The sequence below is a fragment of the Lissotriton helveticus genome, chromosome 3_2 (genome assembly GCF_964261635.1).
Source record: "Lissotriton helveticus chromosome 3_2, aLisHel1.1, whole genome shotgun sequence".
NCBI lineage: Eukaryota > Metazoa > Chordata > Amphibia > Caudata > Salamandridae > Lissotriton > Lissotriton helveticus.
In genome coordinates, this window is record NC_136062.1 from 140,241,082 (window position 1) to 140,264,381 (window position 23,300).

The 23,300-nt window shown below is 46.3% G+C and overlaps 1 protein-coding gene across 1 annotated transcript in view; it reads left to right on the forward strand.

Annotated features, from left to right (window-relative positions):
- Positions 1 to 23,300, forward strand: part of THSD4 (thrombospondin type 1 domain containing 4) — a 2,493,250-nt gene that overhangs the window by 255,144 nt on the left and 2,214,806 nt on the right. The window contains exon 2 of the mRNA XM_078684935.1: positions 1,778 to 1,867. Coding sequence (XP_078541061.1) covers positions 1,839 to 1,867 — 29 coding nt within the window. The 5' untranslated portion in view covers positions 1,778 to 1,838. The remainder of the gene's footprint in view (positions 1 to 1,777; positions 1,868 to 23,300) is intronic.

The window sequence follows — 23,300 nt, forward strand, 5'->3', positions numbered from 1 at the left end:
TCGGTTCAGATAAGAATAATTTTTTTGGTGCCAATTTTATGGTCATTTGAGGGTAGTAATTTAGCTTATTGGAAAAATTGCACACGGCTACAACCCTAGCTGACTGGGCACATCAATCACTAATATGACTTCACACAAAAAATATAGGGCCAGATGTACGACCCGTTTGTGCATGCGTTTTTGCATGAGCAAACGGGTTTGCAAACCCGTTTGCGCATGCAAAAACATATTGGGCCATGTACATAGCCTATTTAGCAAGTTGCAATTTTTTTGCGACTCGCTACATAAGTCCGCTATTTGGAAGGCATGTTCCTTTCCAAATAGTGAGTCTCAAAACAATGTACTAATGTTTTGCGACCGCAATTGGGGTTGCAAAACATTCGCAATTACTACCTACTTCAATTAGGTGGTAATGAATTTGTCAAGGGGAAGGGGTTCCCAGCGGACCCCATCCCCTTTGCAAATGCCTGCAAAGTAATTTTTTAAGGGCAGGCAGTGGTCCTATGTACCACTGACTGCCCTTAAAATATTAAATGAAAACGTTTTATTTTTTTTTGTTTTATTGCGTCCTGTTTTCCTTGAAGGAAAACAGGCTTCATTTTTGTTTTAAAAAGCTGCTTTATCAAAAAGCAGTCCCAGACATGTGGTGGTCTGCTGACCCCAGCAGGCCACCATCCCTGGGAGGGCTGGCATTCACATTGCGAATCGCAAATCAGTGTAAACACACTGTTGTACATTTCATTTAGCCCCTTACAATTTGCAACTTGCAATGTGTCGCAAATTGTGAGGCGCTAAATGAAAGGGTCGTACATCTGGCCCTTAATTTTATAATTTAAATAAAATCCGAAATCCAGTAGACTTGCTCTATAGCTATGGCTATGTAACATTTTGTTTAACAGGGTCATTTATAACTTCTCACTGACTTGTTTCTCTTTTTCTCAATAACAGCAAGTGTGAATTTTATATAACGCCTTCTAGAAGAGTGGAAGGGAAAGGTAGTCCACTGAATACCTAAGCGGGTGGCTAGGGGGAAATTCAGATTGATGTAAATGTAGAGGAACATCATTAATTTTCCTAGATTAAGGACCATTTCGTGGCACAAATACGTAAGATCGTTCATGGATACTGCCAAAAATAGTAGACTAGAGTTGTGAAATGAACGAGCTGTTAATATTTCAATAATAGATTCCAATATCATACCCTCACCATTTTTGGATATATGGTTTCTGCTTCAAGGTAATTTTACATACAATTCTTTGAACACTGCAAACTCTCAAAATGTACTAAACTCACCTCCGGAAACTGAGAGTTTGGGCATCCATAAATTATCTCACTATATAAATGTGAACTTGGGAACGTATTAATTCATTATGTGATATAAATAACCATATACATATAAAGCAGTTACATTTTAATCTGATTCATGTATTTATGAAGTTGAAAATCGGAAACCCCTATTTTGAGTTCAAGACCTTTAAAGAACCATTGATGATTATGATCATGATTTAACGGTGATGATGATTGTTGGTTGGTTCTTTGATCTAAATTCATAAATTCAATTTATAAAGAATGTTTAAATTATTGCAATACTTGGTACAGGATTCACTAATGATAGGGTCAACCAAGTTTATTTGAACTACAAAACACTGATTACTATTTTATGTTGTTTGCTTCTTAAAATCCATGTTATAACTAAGTGGTATAAGACTACACTTTTATGTAATTGGTTGGATTATGGATTGATTTATGCAGGTTTTGTTTGCTTTTGTTCATACAGGACCATTTGGTTTGAAAAGGCTTTGGGACATCACCTCCAGAGGCCTTCCTACTTCAAGATCATGGTCGAGGGATTACACGGCTCTTTAAGGTAAATGGTCAAGATATTTTTAGATTTTGTTTCAAATACAACTCTGATCAAATTTGTTGGAAAGTTCCCCTGCAAAAGGTCTACTTGTATGTTTTTTTTCAGCAAAATTGACTCTTTCCTGCATTTTCAACAACATATTGTTGCTGAAAAAATTTGTAAAATGTCAATTTGTAGATTTATTTTCCTTTAAACCCCTCTTTTTCAGTCTGGAGTATAGACAGCTTGTTGGAACTGGCCCTTTTTGCTGGGTAATCCACAAACATTTCACATTCCTCCAGTATTTTTTCTGACCTCTTTTTGTTGGTTTTATGACTCTGGGCAGTGCTAAACTGCATGTGTTCTGTCTTGTAAGATTGGTCTACACCTGTTTGGCATATTTAATTTATCTGTAAGTCTCTTGTACAGTGGTATTCCCATGTACCCAGCGCCAGAAAATTAAATGCTACGAGTGGACCTGAGGCGCTATTTGTGTCACCCACAGAAGTAGCCTTTCAATTCTGCCCTAGGCCTCTGCAACTGCAGGGCCTGCCTGTGCAGTTTAAAGTCTAAAATTCCCCTTTTACTACATATAGGTCACCCCTAAGGTAGGCCCTAGCTAGCCCTATGAGCAGGGTGCTGTTTAGGTAAAAGGTAGGACATGGGCCTTAACTGTATGGCATGTTCTGGTAGTGACAAACAGCCTATTTGGTTTCTGACTGCTGTGAGGCTGCCCTCTCATAGGTTTGAAGTGGGAATTCCCTTATATAAGTTTCAGTGGTAATTTCTGATATGAAAGGGGAGCGGGCCATGTTTGTATATGTAATAGTAGTAATAAATCCTGCTTATTGGTTGAAGCGGATTTGTTATTACTATTGTAGAAATACCACTTTTAGATGTAGGCAGTTCTGGGTGCGTTTGACTCTTTGTCCCCTGCCTGGTTGTGTATTCACCATCTGGCTTAGACTAACAGGAGAAGGGGATGTGCATTCACTCTAGACAGTCACAAGGTGGGGTCGAGGTGTGCCATGCCTTTCCTGGGTGACTCAGCGCTGGGCAAAATAGACCTGGGTGCATTTAGAGTGGTTTGAGGAGTTTCCCTTGCATCTGAATAGGCCTGGTATGCATTTAGAGTGGTGGGAGGGTGTGCACCTCCACATGAATAGGGCTGTGTCTGACTTTCACAATGCTGTCTTCGCCCCCTATACTGTGTCTGGGGCAAGAGCTTGGGATGTGAATAGGGGTGTTGTGCACTTCTAAACAGTGGTTGAAGTACACAGGTTGTGACTCTATGAGGAACTACTATTGGACTGGTTTGCTTGAAGTGCTGAACTGGTGCCTGTTGGGCCAAGAGAAGGTATACCACCATGCTTCCTCATAAAGGGTGTTTGATCTCTTTTGTTCTCGACTCAAAGATGAAGGGTTAGCAATGTGTCCTTCACCATTCAATTTTGAAGGCCAATCGCATATTGAGCGCTTTTTTGGTGGGGCACCAGCGTGTACTTTTGGCCAGTGTGTGGGGAAAGCTGTGTGTTCTCTGAAAGGCGCTCCCCCTTTCCTTGATTTTGGCCACAAACCGGGAAAAGCATTGGAAGAGCGTCCTGTTTTTCTTTTTCCCTATCTGCTGAACGATCTAAGGAGTTGCATGGCGCAACCTTCTGGAGTCCCGGTTATTCTGTAACCACAGCAGGAGCCGCCACAGTAGCGGCAGCCGCAGTGCAAAGACCTCCTCCTCGGCTGAGCCTGTCTGCCCATGTCTGTCGAAGACATGAGAAATGCGGGGGAGTATTCATTATCGGAGCTCCGGCAAGTGACTGGGGCTGCCTAGCAACACTCGGCATGGTGTGCGGCCCCTCCCGATCCCAGAGAATGCGGAAACTTGCTTGGGGGTGCTACAGCTGTTGAGCCTCCTGGGAGAGGCCCTCTGACCTCACCCGTGGGTACATCCACAAGGGGGACCACAGCAGAGAGTAGAAGAGCTCGGGTGGCACAACAGAAGGAGCTGAACCAGGAAATTGGAGCGCCCGTGCTGTTCAACCCCGTTGGGGTCCAAGGCAACCAGAAAGATTCCAACTCGCCCGGCTTGCAGGTGAGTCTGATTACCACAGGCCGCTATGAGGGGGGATCTGGCAAGATCTCCTCACTGGCTGAGGCCATGTTTTCCTGCAGCAGCTGCCCCTCAGTGCAATCGTAGGCAGCTGCTGCTCCGTGTTGATACATACCTTAGGGGCCTTTATTTAGGATTCTTAAATCCCCTCTAATGGCAGCAACGGATGTACGTTGTTACAACGCATGCTTTTACTACGCATGCCTTTACAACGCAGGTTTTTCAACGCAAGTCGTTACAACGACTTGCGTTGGGGGGTGCTGGATAGTGAATAGTTTAATTTACTATTCCAACTCCAGTCCCCGTGGATAGTAGGGAAGGTGTTGGATAGTAAATTAAACTATTACCTATCCTAGAGCGCCCCCCAGTGCAATTCGTTGTAATGACTTGCATTGAAAAACCTGTGATGTAAAGGCACTGCGTGGTAAAAGTTGCGCCGTAAAGGATGTTTTCCGGCAGCACCTGCTCCGGGAAGTCACCAGCAACTGCATTTCCCTAGGGTTCTCCCTGGCCGCATTTTATGATTACCACCACAACTGATACAGAGACCTCTGGGCCCTAGGTTAAGTTTCGGATACTGTCGCTTCACATGGGCCCATACCAACTGATGGCATATGTGCCTACTGTTACTGATGTGCCTATAGGGATATCATGATTAGGGTGCTAATGTTGTCTCTGGGAGATTTATGTGAATGACCTAACCTGAACTGCATATCAAGTACTGTTATTATTATTAGGAAACTGCCTAATATGTAGGCATAATGGTTTAATGATGCTTTCTTACGTATGATACAAAGTCATGCATGACAGGTGCCACACATGTGTTATGACAATTGCCTTATGGTGAAAGTGATTTTATGATCTATGTGATGTCATGACAAGTGCCTAGTTGCACAGTGATTTATGTGATTGTGGTCTAATGTGTTTTATGAACAATAAAAAGGATATTTTTTATAACATTGTGTGGAGTCTCTTTGTGTAGTGTGCCTAATGTGTCCCTTGTGGGTGTGTGTTGCACAAACCCTTTACACATTACATCTGGGACAAGCCTGGCTGCTCTGCCAAGCTACCAATGGGGTGAGCAGGGGTTATCTTGTGTGTGTAAGTCCTTTGCCCTGACTAGAGTGGTGTGTTCTGCCAGACTTAGGTGCCCGTCCAAGCCTTAAATGTTCACAATAAAAATACCTACATGAATACCTACATACAGGGGCTTTTGCTCCTTCCTCTTGATCCATCGGCCTGTTCAAGTGTCATTCACATTTTGTTACCACCCGCCACAGCATGAAACCTATGGCACAGTGTAATTGTTCAGCCCACTTAATGCATTGGCCCTGTTATATTGTTGGTGACTCGAGCTTGCCTGACTTTGCTGGCAGAGCCTTCTAGAAAGGAGTACACCGCAGTGCCAGGGCTGCTGTACTCCTCCTCTCATATTTGTTTCCATGTATGCATGCTTGCCAAGTACCTAACTATTGGCTTTGCCATTGCTTGTTTCTCTTGAAACGTAATAAATCTACACATATTTATTGGGATTTTAACAAATTAATTACGTTTTTGAAAAGTAATGTAACATCTAATTCACCCTCCACCATTAACAATATGCAGCACACGTGTGACTAAGGAAGAGCACATTCACGTGCATCCGCACATTTCCCTGGACAAAAGACAATTTGCCCAAGTGGCATATATAGTAAAATGTAACAGTGATGTAACCAATGTGGATTATGTTGAGTAGTCGCTAGACAGATTTTCCAAATCACTTTACTGATATATGGTACATGAAATGAAGAAAAAATGCTTGTCATCAAAGTCTTATATTCATTAGTTTTTTTACATTCGATAGAAACTTCATTCCAAATGACACCACACAAAGGGACATAAATCGCCAAATGAAAGGTAGCAGAACACTTTGTTGTAGGTCATCACTCTCTCAAACATCATACGTGATTTAAAAACGTGATGGATATGTGAGAAATTGACAGACTAATGACAGCTGCGTGGGAGCAAATGTTCACGAATTTGGACACGATGATCAGAATATTTCGACGGTTCCTGCACAATACATGCCAGTGTCATTACTTTTACAAAACCATTGCCTTCCTTTAGTGTACAAGAGTATAAACAGCAGCTGAGGGACACAGGTAACTGCGACCCCTATCTAAATCCAAATAGTGGCCAGGATGCATGCATTATGAAGACATTATTCCAATGATGGATGAGGGGGGTCAATAAATGTGTATATGCTTGTCTGGGGGTGGTGGGAGAGGGAGGGTGGTTCCAACACATATAAAAATTATATTGGTAAGAGTATGAATGAACTCTTACCAAACATTTTAACCCTATGCAAAAATGAATGCAACTAATATCTGGTGCTAATATGCAGTTGCAGCAGGGACAAATATGTGCATCAGAGAGGTGTATTTCATCTCTGAATTCACCAGAATTACACAAAATAAAAATGTCGTTAGTGAGTGTATGAAATTGGGTTATTGGTTGAGGGAGGTGGAAGCCCCACTCAGGCAAGAACAACAATATTTTGTCACTAGGGCCAGCTTTAGGATGGTGTGACCATTGCAGCCTCACTGGGCGCTGGCCTGGAGGGGGAGGGCTCTATGTTTACCAATAACTTAGGATTTAAAAGCACCTGCTGCAGAGTTCCTTGTGCATTCAGCTTTAAGGCAGCAGTAAAAATAAGATAACTCTTGTGATTAATGTTCCTGCTGGAAAGAGAGAACGGAGTTTTGTCTAGTTGCAGTTTTGACTCCTAAGAAAGTATAACCGAGGGCTAATATGTCAGCTGCAAATAACATATCTTTAATTTATGTGGATAGCTGAGTGGATTAGTAAAGCCAGCCATTACAGTGCTTTTAAGCAATGAATGTATGTGACAGAGGGTCTATGGAGAGATGAGGGGCACTTTTGCCTGGTGGTAGTGAGGGAATGCGAGGTGAAGATCATGGGGCAGAGGGCGCCAAAAAAGATTGTTGCACCAGATGCCACAAGTGCTTAATCCAGCCTGGTTACACTAAATGTACTTGTGCTTAATCCTCTGGTAGCTTGGCACAAGGCAGTAAGAATTAATTTAGAGGCAATGTGTAAGGTATTTAAGTAGCACATAAACAAATAATTTAATAAATAAAATGCAACACAAGAAATATACCAAATCAATTTAGATAAATATAGTCAATTTTAATAAATAAAATGACACAAAAACAAATTAAGTCCCATCTTTAGAACCGGAGTTCTTAACTTTTTTCTTTCTAGTGAAAATGTGTGCCTAAAAGATCCAAGGGCCAATCGCTGGTATCTTGTCGCACGAGAACAAGTCAAGTCAAAAGTAAAGGCCGACTGTGATGGATCGCGGGTCAAATATATTAGGTAGATTAGGCCTAGTTTCAGCTTACTTTCAGACGTAGAAGAATTTTTGAAGAAAAGTTCCTGAGAAGTTAGAGTTTAGTGGGGCAAATTAGCAGGTGGTGTCCGTGGAAGAAGTGTCATTGTCAGGGAGCTGCTGGATGAAGTCAGGGTGAAAGATTTTACCTTTAAACTTACTCTAGTCCTGAAAGTTGAAAAAATGGGTGGATAGGGAGGCAGGTAAAGTCACTGTATTTTTTCAGTTATGCAAGCACTTTTTTGTGAAAACTCCCAATTTTTAGAGAAGTACCACCCATACCACGACCAAGGGTCCGGGACCTAGGGGACACCACATGGGAGGGGTTAGGACGCACTGCAACAGAGGCCAGAAGTAGGGTTCAAGGCTGCAGGATCTTTTTGTGTCCCTGCAACTCAGGCAGGAGGCCAGCCAACTTGCCCTTGAAGTCACTTCTGGTGGTCCTTGTTTTACGGAGATGGTCCAGCTCTGCTTCAAGCAGCAAGGCAGTCCTTCAAACAGTAGGTTAGTCCTCTGGTAGCCACAAGTCATTCTCTGGTGGCAAGCCAGTCCTTCTGAAGTCTTCTATAGGACCAGAAGTGTATTATATCTTGGACCAGTCTTTGTGTGTGGGCTGGAGAACACCCTCTCCTACCCTCACATCCACTTCTGGAAAGTTCTTCACTTCCCCTGTCATTAGTCCAAGAAGTCTGGGGTGACGAAAAAGTAGTGTCAGGTTCCTTTGTGTGTGCTGGAGACAAGCCCCTTTGAAGTACAAGTGGGCAGGGAACAGCTCTGCCCCCTGTCATCCTGGCAAGATTGCCCAACCTGTCCAAACCTAATCACCTTTGTTTCACTGTCTGGGAGGAATGCACAAATCCCAAGAGTAGGCCCAAGCACAGTCATGTGACCCAGGACACTGGCAGAAGGCATAAATGGTTAGGATAAGAACATGGCAGCTTTCTAAAGGTAAACACAAGGAGATGATGGACGGAGCTCAGAAACGTTTCAGACACTTACCCCCAGTTACAGATCTGGGTTGAATCCATCATCATTATTTAGCTCACTTCACCACCCCAATTCAGACACAGAAATATGCAAATCAGTCTTGACCCAGTGCCTCATGGGAACAGTCCAGCCTGAGCTGCCAAGCCATGTCTTCCCTGGCCTGGAAACAAGCATCCTGGGACCGGTGTCAGGCTAACAGCCATCATCAGCTAGGCTAGCTTGAATCCAGTGGCAAAGTGCGCAAGGGACCCACATCTGGGCATACCCTGCCAACTTAGTACAAACTAAGCAAACACAAGGAGATGATGGACGGATCGCTTAGACCTTTCAGACACTCCTCCCCAGTCACAGATCTGGGTTGAATCCATCATTGTTCTTTAGCTCACTTTGCCACCCAAGTTCAGACACAGCTATATGCAAATCAGTCTTGACCCTTTGCCTCATGGGAACAGTCGAGCATGAACTGCCAAGCCATGTCTTCCCTGGACCGGAAACAAGCATCCTGGGACCGGTTTTGGGCTACCAGCCCTCATCAGCCACTTTCCGAATTGTGACTTAAAATCAGACTTTATAGTTAAAGACGTTTTTAAATTACAATTGTGTTTGGAGTCCAAATAAATTATCTCTACCAGCTTCAATCCAACATTAGCAGTTATTAAATGTATTAAGGGAACTTAGTTGTAGTCTGTGGGAGAGATAGGCCTTTAAGTAGTGAAAAACAAATTGAGGAGGGTAGTTCTCGCTGCTTTCAGCTGCAGAGACACGTATGTGTGTTCTGTGGTTTTCTCCCAACCCCTTTGCCTTTACCTCTCTTGTTTTTTTAGGTTTCTTTTGTTAACTTTAGTACTCTGTGCACTTTAAAAACTAAAAACTGCCAACCCATGCTAAAGTGCATGTACCCTTGCCCTAAACATGCTAAAATTGTCCTACTCCTGATCGGTACATTTAATTTATTTAATTTACTTACAAGCCCCTAATACATGGTACTACATGCACCCAGGGCTTGTAAATTGAATGCTATTAGTGGACCTTCAGCACTCATTGTGCCACCCATTAAAGTAGCACTGTAACATTTGGTCTCAGGCCTGCCATTGCAGCCTGTAGTGCAGTTTTAAACTGCCATTTCAACCTGGCAAAATAAACCGTTTGCCAGGCCTAACCCTTCCTTTCTAATACATATAAGTCAACCCCAAGGTAGGCTCTTAAGGTTTTTAGGGAAGAGTGCATTGTAAATAAAAAGGGCATTTGGGTTTAAGTTATATATTTTCTGGTAGTGAAAAATCTCAAATTCGTTTTTCACCTCTGCAAGGCCTCCTTCTCCCATTGGAAACATTAGGTTACCGTATTACATTTAATTAGTGATAACTTTGATTTGGGATCAGGTAAGAATGTTGAGTTTGGTGTCTAAATAATTGTAATTTAAAACCCTCTCCAATGTTAAAGTTGGGACAGCATCCAAGCCGTGAGGGAAACGGCTATTACTCGCGCTCACCAGCGAGCCTGCACCGCCGTGTAGGAAACGGCTTTCACCCGCCAGCCTGCACCGCCGTGAGGGAAACGGCTCTACAATCTCGCCGGACCCACACGCAGCGGGGTCACTACAACACCCAGCTGCCCCGGGGGTCTGGCGCAGCGGCAGTGACGCCATCGACGCGCCTGGAGGTGCCATAACTGCAGGGAACGCCTCCCGCCTTGCGGGACACGCGTGGGCAGCGCCGGGCTAAGCCCGGGCAAAGGGCGGGCCGTCTGTGGCCGTCCGGGGCAGGAGGAGGCAGCCCTAACGTCTGCCTAAAAAGACTACCACCGCCAAAAACTGTAAGAGGAATCTGTTGTTTTCTTTGTGACTGTTAACGGTTGGGGTTTAGCTGTTACATTGTCTGTATTAGCAAAAGCTGTTCATATCCAGGCTTAATGGGGAAACGTAAATCAATGGAGGGGGGAACGGAACTGGTAATCCCCCGAAGCTACGTAACGGGAAGAATCAATCAATCAATCAAGTCATTTATAGAGCGCACTACACACCCGTAGGGTCTCAAGGCGCTAGGTGGGGGGGGGGGGTGCCGTTACTGCTCGAACAGCCAGGTCTTGAGCTTCTTCCTGAAGGAGAGGTGGTCTTGGGTCAGGCGCAGGTCGGTCGGGAGTGAGTTCCAGGTCTTGGCGGCCAGGTAGGAGAAGGACCTTCCTCCTGTTGTCGCTCTTCGGATGCGGGGCACGGCGGCGAGGGCGTGGCTGGTTGATCTGAGGTGGCGCTTGGGAGTGTAGAAGTTGATCCGGTTGTTGAGGTAGCTCGGGCCTTGGTCGTGTAGGGCTTTGTGCGCGTGGGTGAGGAGACGGAAGGTGATTCTTTTGTTGACGGGGAGCCAGTGCAGGTCTCTCAGATGTCCGGAGATGTGGCTGTTTCGTGGGATGTCGAGGATGAGTCTGGCTGAGGCGTTCTGGATCCGCTGGAGTCTCTTCTGGAGCTTGGCGGTGGTTCCGGCGTAGAGGGCGTTGCCGTAGTCCAGTCGGCTGGTGACGAGGGCCTGGGTGACAGTCTTCCTGGTCTCGGTGGGGATCCACCAGAAGATCTTCCGTAGCATGCGTAGGATGTTGAAGCATGACGAGGAGACGGCGTTGACTTGTCTGGTCATGGAGAGGGAGGAGTCCAGGATGAAGCCCAGGTTGCGTGCGTGGTCCGTCGGTTTGGGTGCGGTGCCCAGGGCGGGGGGCCACCAGGAGTCGTCCCAGGCGGAGGGCGAGGAGCCCAGGATGAGGACCTCCGTCTTGTCTGAGTTCAGTTTCAGGCGGCTGGTCGTCATCCATTCGGCTACATCTCTCATCCCTTCGTGCAGGTTGGCTCTGGCGGCGGTGGGGTCGTTGGTCAGGGAGAGGATCAGCTGGGTGTCGTCGGCGTAGGAGATTATGTTGAGGTTGTGTTGGCGTGCGATGGCCGCGAGGGGGCTCATGTAGACGTTGAAGAGGGTGGGGCTCAGCGAGGATCCTTGAGGGACGCCGCAGATGACTTCGGTGGCCTCTGACTTGTACGGTGGTAGGCGGACTCTCTGTGTTCTTCCGTTGAGGAAGGAGGTGATCCATTCCAGTGCCTTCTCCTGGATTCCGATGTTGCCGAGGCACTGTACTAGGGTGCGGTGGCAGACAGTGTCGAAAGCCGCGGAGAGGTCCAAAAGGATGAGGGCCGCTGTTTCTCCGTTGTCCATCAGGGTTCGGATGTCATCGGTGGCAGCGATGAGGGCGGTCTCGGTGCTGTGGTTCGCTCGGAAGCCAGACTGTGAGGGGTCGAGGGATCCATTCGTCTCGAGGAAGGCGGCCAGCTGTTTGTTGACGGTCTTCTCGATGACTTTGGCCGGGAACGGGAGGAGCGAGATGGGACGGTAATTCTTGAGTTCGGTGGGGTCCGCTGTAGGTTTCTTGAGAAGAGCGCTGAGCTCTGCGTGCTTCCAGCTCTCCGGGAAGGTGGCGGTGTCGAAGGAGGTGTTGATAATGTCCCGCAGGTGGGGTGCGATGACAGCGTCGGCTTTGTTGAAGATGTGGTGAGGGCAGGGATCAGTCGGAGATCCGGAGTGGACGGAGTTCATTGTGCGGATGGTGTCTTCGGTGCTGATCGGAGTCCAGGTGCGGAGGGTGGTGGTGGGTGGCGTTGTTGCGGTTGTGGCGTGCGTTGGTTGGTCGCTGAAGCTGTTGTGTATGTCCGCGATCTTGTTGTGGAAGTAGGATGCGAGGGAGTTGCAGAGGTCTTGCGACGGGGTGATGTCATTGTTTCCGGCGTTGGGGTTGGAGAGCTCTTTCACGATGTTGAAGAGTTCCTTGCAGTTGTGTGCGTTGTTGTCCAGCCGGTCCTTGTATGTATTTTTCTTGGTGGCGCGGATCAGTTGGTGGTGTTTCCGGGTGGCGAGCTTGAAGGTGGTCATGTTGTCCGTAGTTGGTTCCCTTCTCCATACTTTCTTGAGGGCTCGGCAGTTCTTCTTGGAGCTCTTGAGTTCGTCGGTGAACCATGGGGTTTTTCTGCTGCCGGATCTGCTGGGCGGGGTTCTCAGAGGGGCGAGTTCGTCCGCGCAGTTGTTGATCCACTTCGTGAGGTTGTCGGCGGCCTGGCTGGGGTTCGCTGAGCTGGCGGGAGGGTGCTGGTTCAGGGAAGCGGTGAGCTGGTCGGCTGTGATCTTGTTCCAGCTTCTTCGGGCAACCTGTTGCTGGTGGTGGTGGGTCGTCGTTCTTTTGAAGGTGAAGTGGACGCAGCTGTGGTCCGTCCAGTGGAGTCCTGTTGCGTGGCTGAAGGTGACGTCTTTGCTGGATGAGAAGACGGCGTCGAGTGTGTGTCCGGCGAGGTGGGTGGGGGTGGTTACCAGTTGCTTGAGTCCGAGGTTGGCGAGGTTGTCGAGCAGGGTGATGGTGTTGCGGTCGCTGTTGTTCTCCAGGTGGAAGTTGAGGTCCCCAGGAGGATGTAGTCGGCGGAGGGGAGGGCATGCGGGCTGATGAAGTCGGCGATGTCCTCGCTGAATCGTGTGCGTGGACCCGGGGGTCGGTAGATCAGGGTGCCTCTGAGGGTGGTCTTCGGGTCGGTGTGGATCTGGAAGTGCAGGTGTTCGGCGGTGGTTAGGGTGTCGTCGGTGTTGGTCGTGATGCGGATGGTGTCTCTGTGGATGATGGCGATGCCTCCTCCCGTCTGGTTGGCGGTGCGGTCCCTCCGTGTGATCTTGTAGCCCTCTGGGATGGCGATGGCGATGTCGGGCGCTGAGGAGGCGTTCATCCAGGTCTCTGTGAGGAAGGCGACGTCAGGGGCGGTGGTGTCGAGGAGGTTCCAGAGTTCTACGGCGTGTCTGTGGATGGAGCGGGTGTTGAGCAGGATACACTTGAGGTGGTTGCTGCTGGTGTTCGGCTTGGCGAGTGCTGGTGCAGGGTAAGTGCGGCTGCAGGTGAACTTGCAGGCGTGGCAGCTGAATGGTCCGTGGGTGTGCCTCGGGGAGGCGCGGTGACATCTCGGGATGGCGCCGGTGTTGAGTGCGATGAGTTCGGCGGCGTTGTAGGTTAGTCGGGTCGGCTACCGTCGGTGGGGGCCAGGGGTCCTGGCACTGGGCGCGGTCCAGGCGCGGACGGGCGCAGACGGGCTTAGCTTTGGCGCACAATCGGCGCGCCCGCTGCGCGTCAACGCTGCGCATTCGCACGGTCGCCATATATGGCGAAGTGCGCGGGTGGTCGGAGCAGCTGGGAGGCGGGAGCGGGGAGGGAACAGAAGGAAAAAAGGGGCGGGGTCAGCGGTGGTGGCGGGAAGCGGGGAGCGGGGAGGGACGACGGAGGGCGGCAACAGGCAGGAGAGAACAGGAAAAACAGCGGGAGAAACTACAATGTTAACAAATACAGCGGAAAATACAACAATTATGGCAATAACAATTCTACTTAGTTAATACAGAAAATACAGAAAATACACCAGGGGCACAGGGAGCGGAGCGCCGATCACGGACCACGCCGCTCTGGGGAGGGGGCGTGGTCACGAGGCGGCAGTCGGGCAGCAAGGCACAGCGGAGGGGGAAGCACACGCAGCAGCTGGTGGCCGTGCGGCGCGGGAGCGTCCTAGGAAAGCATCAAAGAGGTCAAGCCAGTCAGCCGGTAATAGTGTAATGGATCGTATTAATACCCTTGTGGACGAGTGCAGGGAGATCCTTGTGGCTGATCAAGGACATATCAGCGAGGATGCCACGAGTGATAAGGGAGGGGTTTCCTTAAAGCCAGCAAAAGATCCTGTTGAACTTCCAACAATTCCAGATATGTTTAAGGCAAAAAGGAAACTTAAGGATGGCATGGTTAATCTCATTGGGGACTGTTTAACTATATCTAATGAGTCTCTTAGCAATGAAGGTCCGATTATCCACCTTGATTCCGAGAGTGAGAACCTGTCATCGCCACCTGCCCCCCAGGTACTTCTTGGTAACAGGTTTGCGGTCCTGGCTGAAATTCATAATGAGCTCCCCGCCCCTTCAATTACCAACAATAGCAGGGACAAGGCAATATCCGTGGAAGTTGGTGCTAACCTTGTTATTTTATTGCAGGATGAAATAGAGTCACTGAGGGCATTGATCATTAATTTAACTTCTACGGTCAACGATAAATGCGAGGGTTTAATAAGGTCCACGTCCAATGTGACACCTGCAGCACGAAATGTCTTCCCCATAAAAACTCATGAAGTAAGCAAAGTACATCTAGCTAAAGCCTTGAATAAGCATAGTGATCAGACTGCGGTCAAATCTGCTGTTCTTAGTCCTGCCTCCCACCCCTGAAAGATAGGAAGGAAGGGCTGCTTACCCAACACTCTAGAGGAGAGGGAAGTGGACAAGAGCTAAGACAAAAAACCATTGGTCTAGCCGGACGGCAAATAAAAGCAACTGGGGTGGCTGTGGGTTCGACAACTGTAGAGGTCAATAATCTAGGGAACAAAGGGAATACTCTTTCTAATAAAGCCCACTCCCAAAGGAACAAAATATATATGACTAATGTTCCTAAATTAGGGAATGTGAAATCTGGTAATAGCGAGCGCCCAGATTCTCTAACCAACAAAGCCATTCATTGGCTGCGCCATGTCAGAGGATGACGCTCGGTGATTAGGGAGGATATCTTAGAGGCAAAAAGGTTAAGTTCCCCAAATTCCACATGTGACTCTATAGAGTTAACTTTGAAATCTGCATTCCTTGCTGACAACCTCTTTACACTGGAGTTTAGATCCGGTGCTCCATCCCAATCACAGATCCAACTAAGGAAAACATGTCCCCATACTCTGGTGCCCATTTCTAATGCCACAGGAAGAGTAAGTGTGAGGAACTGCTCTGGGTTAGACAACAATGATTGATAAACATCAGTCTCTCCGATAGCAGATAGTGGAAACTTGGTGGTCCTGAATGGTGGGGAATGTATGGAAGCACCAGAAATAACAGAGGCAGCAGGGATTGTATTGTGGGATGCTGCCCCTCCATTAAGCCCCAATCTAGAGGTTGATACCAGGAGCGTGGTTGGTTTTAAAATCAACCGTTACCAAGGGATGCCATGTGAATTAGATCAAGGGCAGTCTACAGATACCCCTGTAATTATTACATCAAAGCCGTCTGATGGTATTAAGGATGGTGTGGGGAAGTTAGTTTCATGGAACATTGCTGGGCTGCGTTCCAAACAGGATTCCCAGGATTGGCTAAGCTTTGTTAACAGTTTTGATATGTGCATTTTTCAGGAGACATGGCTATGTGAGCCATCTTTTGCCCAGGGATACTTAAACTACTCTGTGCCAGCACCAAGGGTACAAAGGGAAGACCTATGGGTGACCTAACCATTTGGGTCCGCCAGAGTCTTCCGTTAACTATTATGGTGGTAGACACCAGAAATAGAGATATCCAACTTATTAGAGTAGACTCTGGTATTCTGGGTCAGCTCGATGTCTACAATGTCTATGCAAGGGGTGACAGGGGTGGGAGGTCAGAAGTTTTAGCGGCTTTGGGTTCCCTCCTTGAAACCCACTCCCAAGATAATAACATTGTGATTGCTGGTGATCTAAATCGAACCTTCGAACCCCTGTCTATTGACGATGATTTCCTTGGGGATGAAAGAGGATAGACAATGGGGCGTCCCCAAATTAGACCTGAAACCAGTTTCTCGTTGGTCCAAGGATGTCATTTGTCTGAATGCCATATGCTATGAAAGGGGTTTAAGAGCATTAAATGGGAGGACTCTGAGGGATAAGGTTGGGACCAGTACATTTGATAATGGGCGGCACAGAAGTAGAATTGATTATGTTTTATGCAGTTTAAAAATATGGACCCTGGTTTGTGACATGGAGGTTAAATGGAGCATCGAAAGTGACCACAACCCATTGTGCGTAGAGCACAAATGGTGGACACCTGCTAATGTGATCACAAACACTGAGGGGGTTATCCCACCTCCGATTGTCCCTACAAACGACATGCGCAGGCTAAGATGGGCACATGTTGTGACCAACCAACAGGCCATTGCTAACATTAACGCTGAAGCTGACAAAGCAATACTAGCCATTGAACAAATTAATCTGTCCAATCCAGGAACGAGCAGTGTGACTGTGATCCATGATACCCTGTTCTGTGCTATCAGGAATCATTTCTTGAAACCCGTGAATAATAATAGAGGGGGAACCCGTAAGCAGGCACGGTACAATGCCCAATGTAGGAAGGCAGGACTAGCTCTAGGAACTGCTATCAAAGGTAGACAACCTATGGCTATTCGATCTGCCAGAAAAGAATATAAGGATAGTGTATCAAAGGCAAAGAAATTATGGGACGAGCTCCATTGGCTAGAGTTAAAAGCAGCTAGCGATAGGAAAGACTCCAGATTCTTTTGGAACATCGTAAAGTGGGGCAGAGAGGGAGTACCCGACCCTCCTAATAACAACGTACCCGAGGAGGAGTGGGTCAATTATTTTAAGCCCGAGTATGCCGAGACACAGCCTGCCACCGTGGCGGTCGACTTAAGTCCTGCTTACTATAAAGATAACTCTTTTAGTACTAATGAGGTAATGATGGCCCTCAGTAAAGTGTCCAGTGGTAGAGCCCCAGGATTAGATGGCGTGCCAGCAGACGTCTTTATTAACGATAAAGAGCATTGGTGTAAGTATATCTATCTTCTTACCAATGCAATCGCTCAGGGTGCATCCATACCGACATCCTGGCAGGGTGCAATAATAATACCTGTATTTAAGAAAGGTGACCGATCCCAGCCGGGCAATTATAGGCCCATAAGCCTTTTTGACACCATCCAAAAGGTAGTTGGGCGGTTGGTTGTAAACAGGCTCCTTGACTGGGCCGAGGAGAACAACGCTCTGTCCCCATTTCAAGCGGGATTTTGAAGGTCTACTAGTACGGTGGATCAGGTGTTCCGCTTCACCTTACTACAGTGGAGGACCGTGCTGCTGGGCGGGGGCAGCTTGTACGCAGCTTTTGTCGACTTGCGGGCTGCCTTCAACCTAGTACCTAGGTCCAAGCTGTGGCTGGTGCTGAGGAACCAGGGCCTACCAGGAGAGTTACTGACAATGATAATGAGGCTCCACGAAGCAAACTTCGCTAAGATCCAGTGGGGGGGCCAGGGAATGGTGACCGCAGACTTCCCGGTGGAGCGGGGAGTCCGGCAAGGGTGTTCGATGGCGCCCACAATTTTTACACTATACATTAACGGGGTTGTTGCTCGTATGTTGTCTTCGAATGTGGACGCTCCCTCATTAGCTGGCACGAAAATACCTATTTTATTGTTTGCAGATGACACGCTGATTTTATCTAAGACCCCGACTGGACTACAGCGTGCTCTGTCTATCTTTGACCAATTCTATGGGGAGCATGGCCTAGAAGTTAATGTGGCCAAAACAAAACTTATGGTCTTTAATCCCCCTGTAGCTTTAAATCTAAGTTAACTATGAACGGTCGTTCTTTAGAAGTAGTGAATGCCTTTACATATCTGGGAATCCATGTATCTAACGATCTCAGATGGTCCCAGCACATAGATATTGCTACATTAAGGCATAGGCAATTGGCTGGTGCTCTTGGTTCGGAACACAGAAAATCTTTGACGAATCCAATAAAGCCAGCATTGCAGGAATATGAAGCGAAGGCTCTTGGCTCTGCGCTTTACGGTGCTGAGCTGTGGGGATTTGAGAAGGTAGTGGCACTCCAAACTTCAGAAAACAAGTTTTTCCGGGCTATTACTGGTGTCCCTAAGAGTACCCCACTGTTGCCTTTTAGGTACGATCTGGGCAGAAATGCGGTTGCAGACTTGGTTAGACTTCGTCCGATTCTGTACTGGCGAAGGCTTTGGACTACGCCTGAGCTCTCCCATTATGCTGAGGGGTTCCTAGATATCATCAAAGCGGATGTGTTTTACAAAATCGGATGGCTTAAAACACTTAGAGTAACTCTGAGTGAACTTGGTCTCCGGTCGCTTTGGGAAGATCCAGCGGGAACCATCTTTCCAACTAAAAAAATCATAAAAGAAATCTATTGGGAGAAGGTGGCCGCTCGGAACTGGAGTAGTTCTAGTGCAGCGACTATGGCTGGAGGATTCTTAGAAGTCAAGTTGTATCCCTGCCTCGAATCCTACTGGGACGCTATAACTAAACCGGGTGACAGAAAGCTCCTCTTCCAATTAAGAGCAGGCGCACTTCCCCTTAGATCTCTGACAGGAAGGTGGGGAGGCAGACTTACTGATAGCTGCCACGCTTGCGGTGCCGCCAAAGAAACAATTGGTCATTTCCTATTTACCTGCACAGCCTATGCTGACCCAAGACGCATTTGGCTAACACCAACGTGTAAGAACTTGGGTACCACTAGTAGCACTGTAGTTCTACGTATTATATGCACTAGCACTTTAATGCCCCTAGCAATAACTACAGCTAAGTACCTCGGATGGGCGTGGTCTATTAGACAGAGACTGTTATTCACTTGATTGTCTTTTTTACTGTTAGTCTGTCTGCATTTTATACTTGTTATTTTTATTTTTAAAAAATATTATCTATAAAATTTTACTCTGTATTAAGTTTTAATCTGCTTATCAGTAATCAAGTCTCATCTTTTAATTGAAAGTTTCATCTTTTAACAGAAATGATTGTTAGTCTGATTTTATATATTTGATTGTACATGCTTTTATGAGTGAACCTCGAATAAAGCATTACTTGACTTGTTAAAGTTGGATTTTAAGTCACAATTCTGAAAATGCCACTTTTAGAAAGTTCAAGTGAGAAAACGCAGCAAGTGTGCACTCAAGAAACTAATTTAAACTCTCTGCTTCAAAATTACTAATGTGGTATGATATATTCACAAACAAGATCACGTGTGTACCAGGTGAGTAGTTCTGCAGGCCACCTAGTTCAAAATGAAAAGGAAATATCTAGATTGATATCTAGGTTAACCCAGTGCACTACAAATGTGTCACATATCAGTGTACAACCATCGTTTTCAAAGTATCAAAGATAAATGTGGGTTAAACTGTTAAAACAACCATTGATGGGTTAACCTCTAGTGACCTCGAGAGGGCTCTCCTTAATAAAACAAACATAAAATCCATGTATGTAATCATTGTTGATTATCATTTTAGTAATTCATGTACTTGTTACAGAACCCCCTGAAGAAGGGCTACTGTCTATAGTCCGAAATGCATTGGGAACTTCTGAAACTTGTTTCTGCATGCTGAACTCAAGCTGCAACATTACTATACTTTGGATTTGATCTGCCAGGATCCTGGAATAAACTACGCAGATCTTTAATCTTTGAAGCTTATGATGATTCTTTTTTCAATTTCTTGATGCAATTGATGCTGTCTTTTGATTACTGTTGATTGATTGTTCTATAACACATTTATCTTTGAAAACGATGGTTGTACACTGATATGTGACACATTTGTAGTGCACTGGGTTAACCTAGATATAAATCTAGGTATTTCCTTTTCACTTTTAGAAAGTTAGCATTTTCTCATCCTAACCATCTGGGGCATGCAGCCTATTTAATGAGTCACATGGATAAGCTTAGCTGGCAGTTGATCTGTGTTTATTGCACCCAGTCAGTGAGACAAAGAAGGAATGGGTGTTGGCAGGATGGGCCATATGTGATTTGATGAGAGAGAGGAGTTGTCACCTATCCCACATACACATCACAAATGCTCTGCCCTAGCACTCTTACAAAGGGTTTGAATCTACTCTTTTGTGCCCCCAGACAAGCTGGGGCCAGGGCAGGGAGGCAGGGATTTCCAAACCTCTGGGTGAAGAAACTTCAAGTACCTACTCCTACTTCAATGCTGCCACCAGGCTTAACTATTGGATCTTCAAACCCACCTTTTCGGTACACATCTGGACCTCTGCAAGACTCAGAAGGACTGTTGTGCTCATCTGCTGCAAGAAGGACAGCTACACTGCTCCCTTGCCCCTCTGTTACCCAGCTGCCCTCCTGTCTGAGTGAGAAGGGCTGGACCTGCATATTAATCACAGGACCACCAGAGTGACTCCAAGGGCTAGTTAGTTGGCCTCCTGATCAAAGCCTGCTGTGAGTCCTGCTTCCCAAGTGGTTCTGCCCCAGTCCTGGACTCTGGGAAGTGGGCCTGAAGGTACTATGGCAGCCCAGATGTGGTATCAGCAGAACAGATGCAGGTTGATGCATCACCTCACAGTCCCGTATCAGAACCACTGCACAATGCAGCCCCGATGTAGGACCCCTGCAGCTCTTTGAAATAGCTGTTGTTTAGTTCCTATCAATCCGTACGATCTGCGCATTGTTTGGAACAACATACACTAAGGGCTTGGTGTCTAGACTGATTCCAGACACCCCTGCAGGATATGTTGACCTAGAGATCAGCTAGCTCACAGTGCCACCATAAGCCCCCCTAACCTACCAGGTAGCGAAAGGTTTTCTAGAAACCACTAAACATTGCAACCGTAACACCTCAGGGATCATGGAAAAAGTATAGAACACTTTGCTCAGTCACTCGTGCTCACTTATTCTCAGAGAAATATACAGAGAATACACAGTGGGATGTTTTCAATAATATTTATTAAACTAACGTTATTTTTGCATAAAATATGTGTGCTGCAATGATCAGTAGACAGAAGCAGACAAACATGATTACAAGCACCAATAGTAGTTATAGTTCTACTATGATGCTAAACAATGTATATATGCAGGCATATAAACAAGGCAGTAATCTAGCGTACTCCTACTATGCAAACCTTACTCTAAGTGTACCTGGAGTGAGTGTAGGTGTGGAGCTAAAAATCCCCCCAAGGAACAATCCAACCCCATTTCCTGATGGGGTCTTGGTCTTGGTAACGAACTTGATACCCCTGACGAGATGTCAGACTGCTGCGTGGTGATTTCTCAGCATGCAAGGACTCTCAATTTCAGCAGAAGTACCTCCTCGACTAATCTATTGGGATGCTCATCTTTTATAATAGAAAGCAGCCCTTGCGATGAGCAATATCTGGATAGCACTGTCGCCCCATGAAAAATGATAGTGATGACATTTGTACGTTGTGTGAAACGAGACCTTGTACATGATGTTCAGGGCATTGTAATAAGGTTGTGCAAAGATAGATGTAAAAACAAGTTACATTCAGAGAAACTAATCCAACATTGTTGTACGTGCAGATGTGTGCAAAAGGTCACAGCTGGAAATGTTTTTTGTGAGAACAATGTAAGAAATAAGCAGTTTCACTACATTAGCCTAACTCGGGACTATAACACAGCTGCTGCATAATGCCAAACTTCGCATCGGAGCCCAGCAGCTCCTCTGAACCACCCCTGCACTACGTATCCTCAATGCAGGACTTTGCATTACAACCCTGCAGCTCCTTGGAACTGCTGCTGCGAGAGGCATCCTCGGTGCCGGAATCCACGTTACCAGCCGCATGCCAATGGACCCGCCGCTGCACAATGTATACTCAACTCTGGATCTCGCAACGCTCCACAACCTGGATTTAAGCTACTTTGTTCAGAGGACCTAACTTGGTTCCTGCATCCGGCCTGCTTTCCTTCAAGGTTGACCTGAACTTGTGACTCTCCCGGTCTGGTGCAACCAGATAACCACAGTTGGCGCCTTGTGCTTGTAGGCACTATTTTCACTTAAACCTATAAAATTGCATATCTCTGGTCCCAAGGATAGGATTTCTGTTGTTGGATAGAATACTTGAATTAATCTCAGCTTCTGTTAACCACTTAGACCGTATCCAAGTCCAACATTGGTATTTTATACACCGTGACACCTCTGTTTGCACCCAGCCAAATTCAAATTGGTCTTGACCCGCTCTAATGGGAACAGTTCAGGCTGATCTGCTCAGCCAGGTCATCCCTGCACTGGAATATCAGCAATCAGGACTGGTTTTGCCCTTGTTAGGGCTCATCACCCAGGTATAGCTTGGTTCCAGTGACACAGTGCCAATGGGACCCAAGTCTGGGTAAACCCTTCCCACTTAGGGACAGATACTAAAGTATGCAAAAAAGTGATGGATGGAATGCTTGAATTAATCCGAGTCAATGGTAAGCATGCAGGCTGCATCCCAAACCATTACTATTTTGCACACCATACCAAATTTGTTTGTATCCAGCTAAATGTAAATCACTTGTGACACGGCTACATTGATGAAATTAAAAAAATAATTCCCTTGTCTTATAAAGGGCTGAGCTCACAATATGGAGGCTCAACATTTCTTAATCACTGAAAAACTAGGTGACATATTTATTGACAGGAATTGTCTGGAACAACAGTGTTCATTCCTCACTTAACAATCAGAAGGTATGTTTGTAAAAGTTAATGAACTCACTCAAAGACAAATTCTAGATTAAAAAATACAGCACACCAAAAAAGATGTTACTTTACTCCCAGACGTGGAAACATCCTGCATGCATATTATTTAAGGTTACCAAATTCTTATGTTTTTTACATTAAAATTGTCATCTCATGGTTTCTTTTGTGCATTTATGTGTATTTCATTATTTAGTAAAGCACAAGTTTGTACCGCATTCAGGGATTGACACATGACAGTGCTGATGACAGTGTTGTGTATTTCTATAGGTTCTGAATCGATCCCCCTATTCCTGACCCTATTCTGGTTAAACTACCTAGCTAGTTAACTAACAGTCAGCCCATGAGGCAAGAAATCCCCCATGATGCAGATACCGTTATCTGACGCAGTCACACTACGGCACAGGAACGTGTTATCTGATTAGGTCATAACGCTTGAGATCTAATTAGACAAGCGACATTCCTCCAGCCCCTGATAAGGCATACGACGTTCTCATAACAAATCAAACCTATGACAACCTGGAAAATCCGTGCGGCCATTGTTTTGATTTCACAGAGAACTTTTGCAAAAGAATGTGCTAACGAGCAAGTCGTATGACATCTTTATTGACGTACCTATGTCCATCCTTACGTCAATCTCGGCACCTTTTAAGGTATAAATATTGCCGACCTTGCCCTATGCAAACACACGCGTG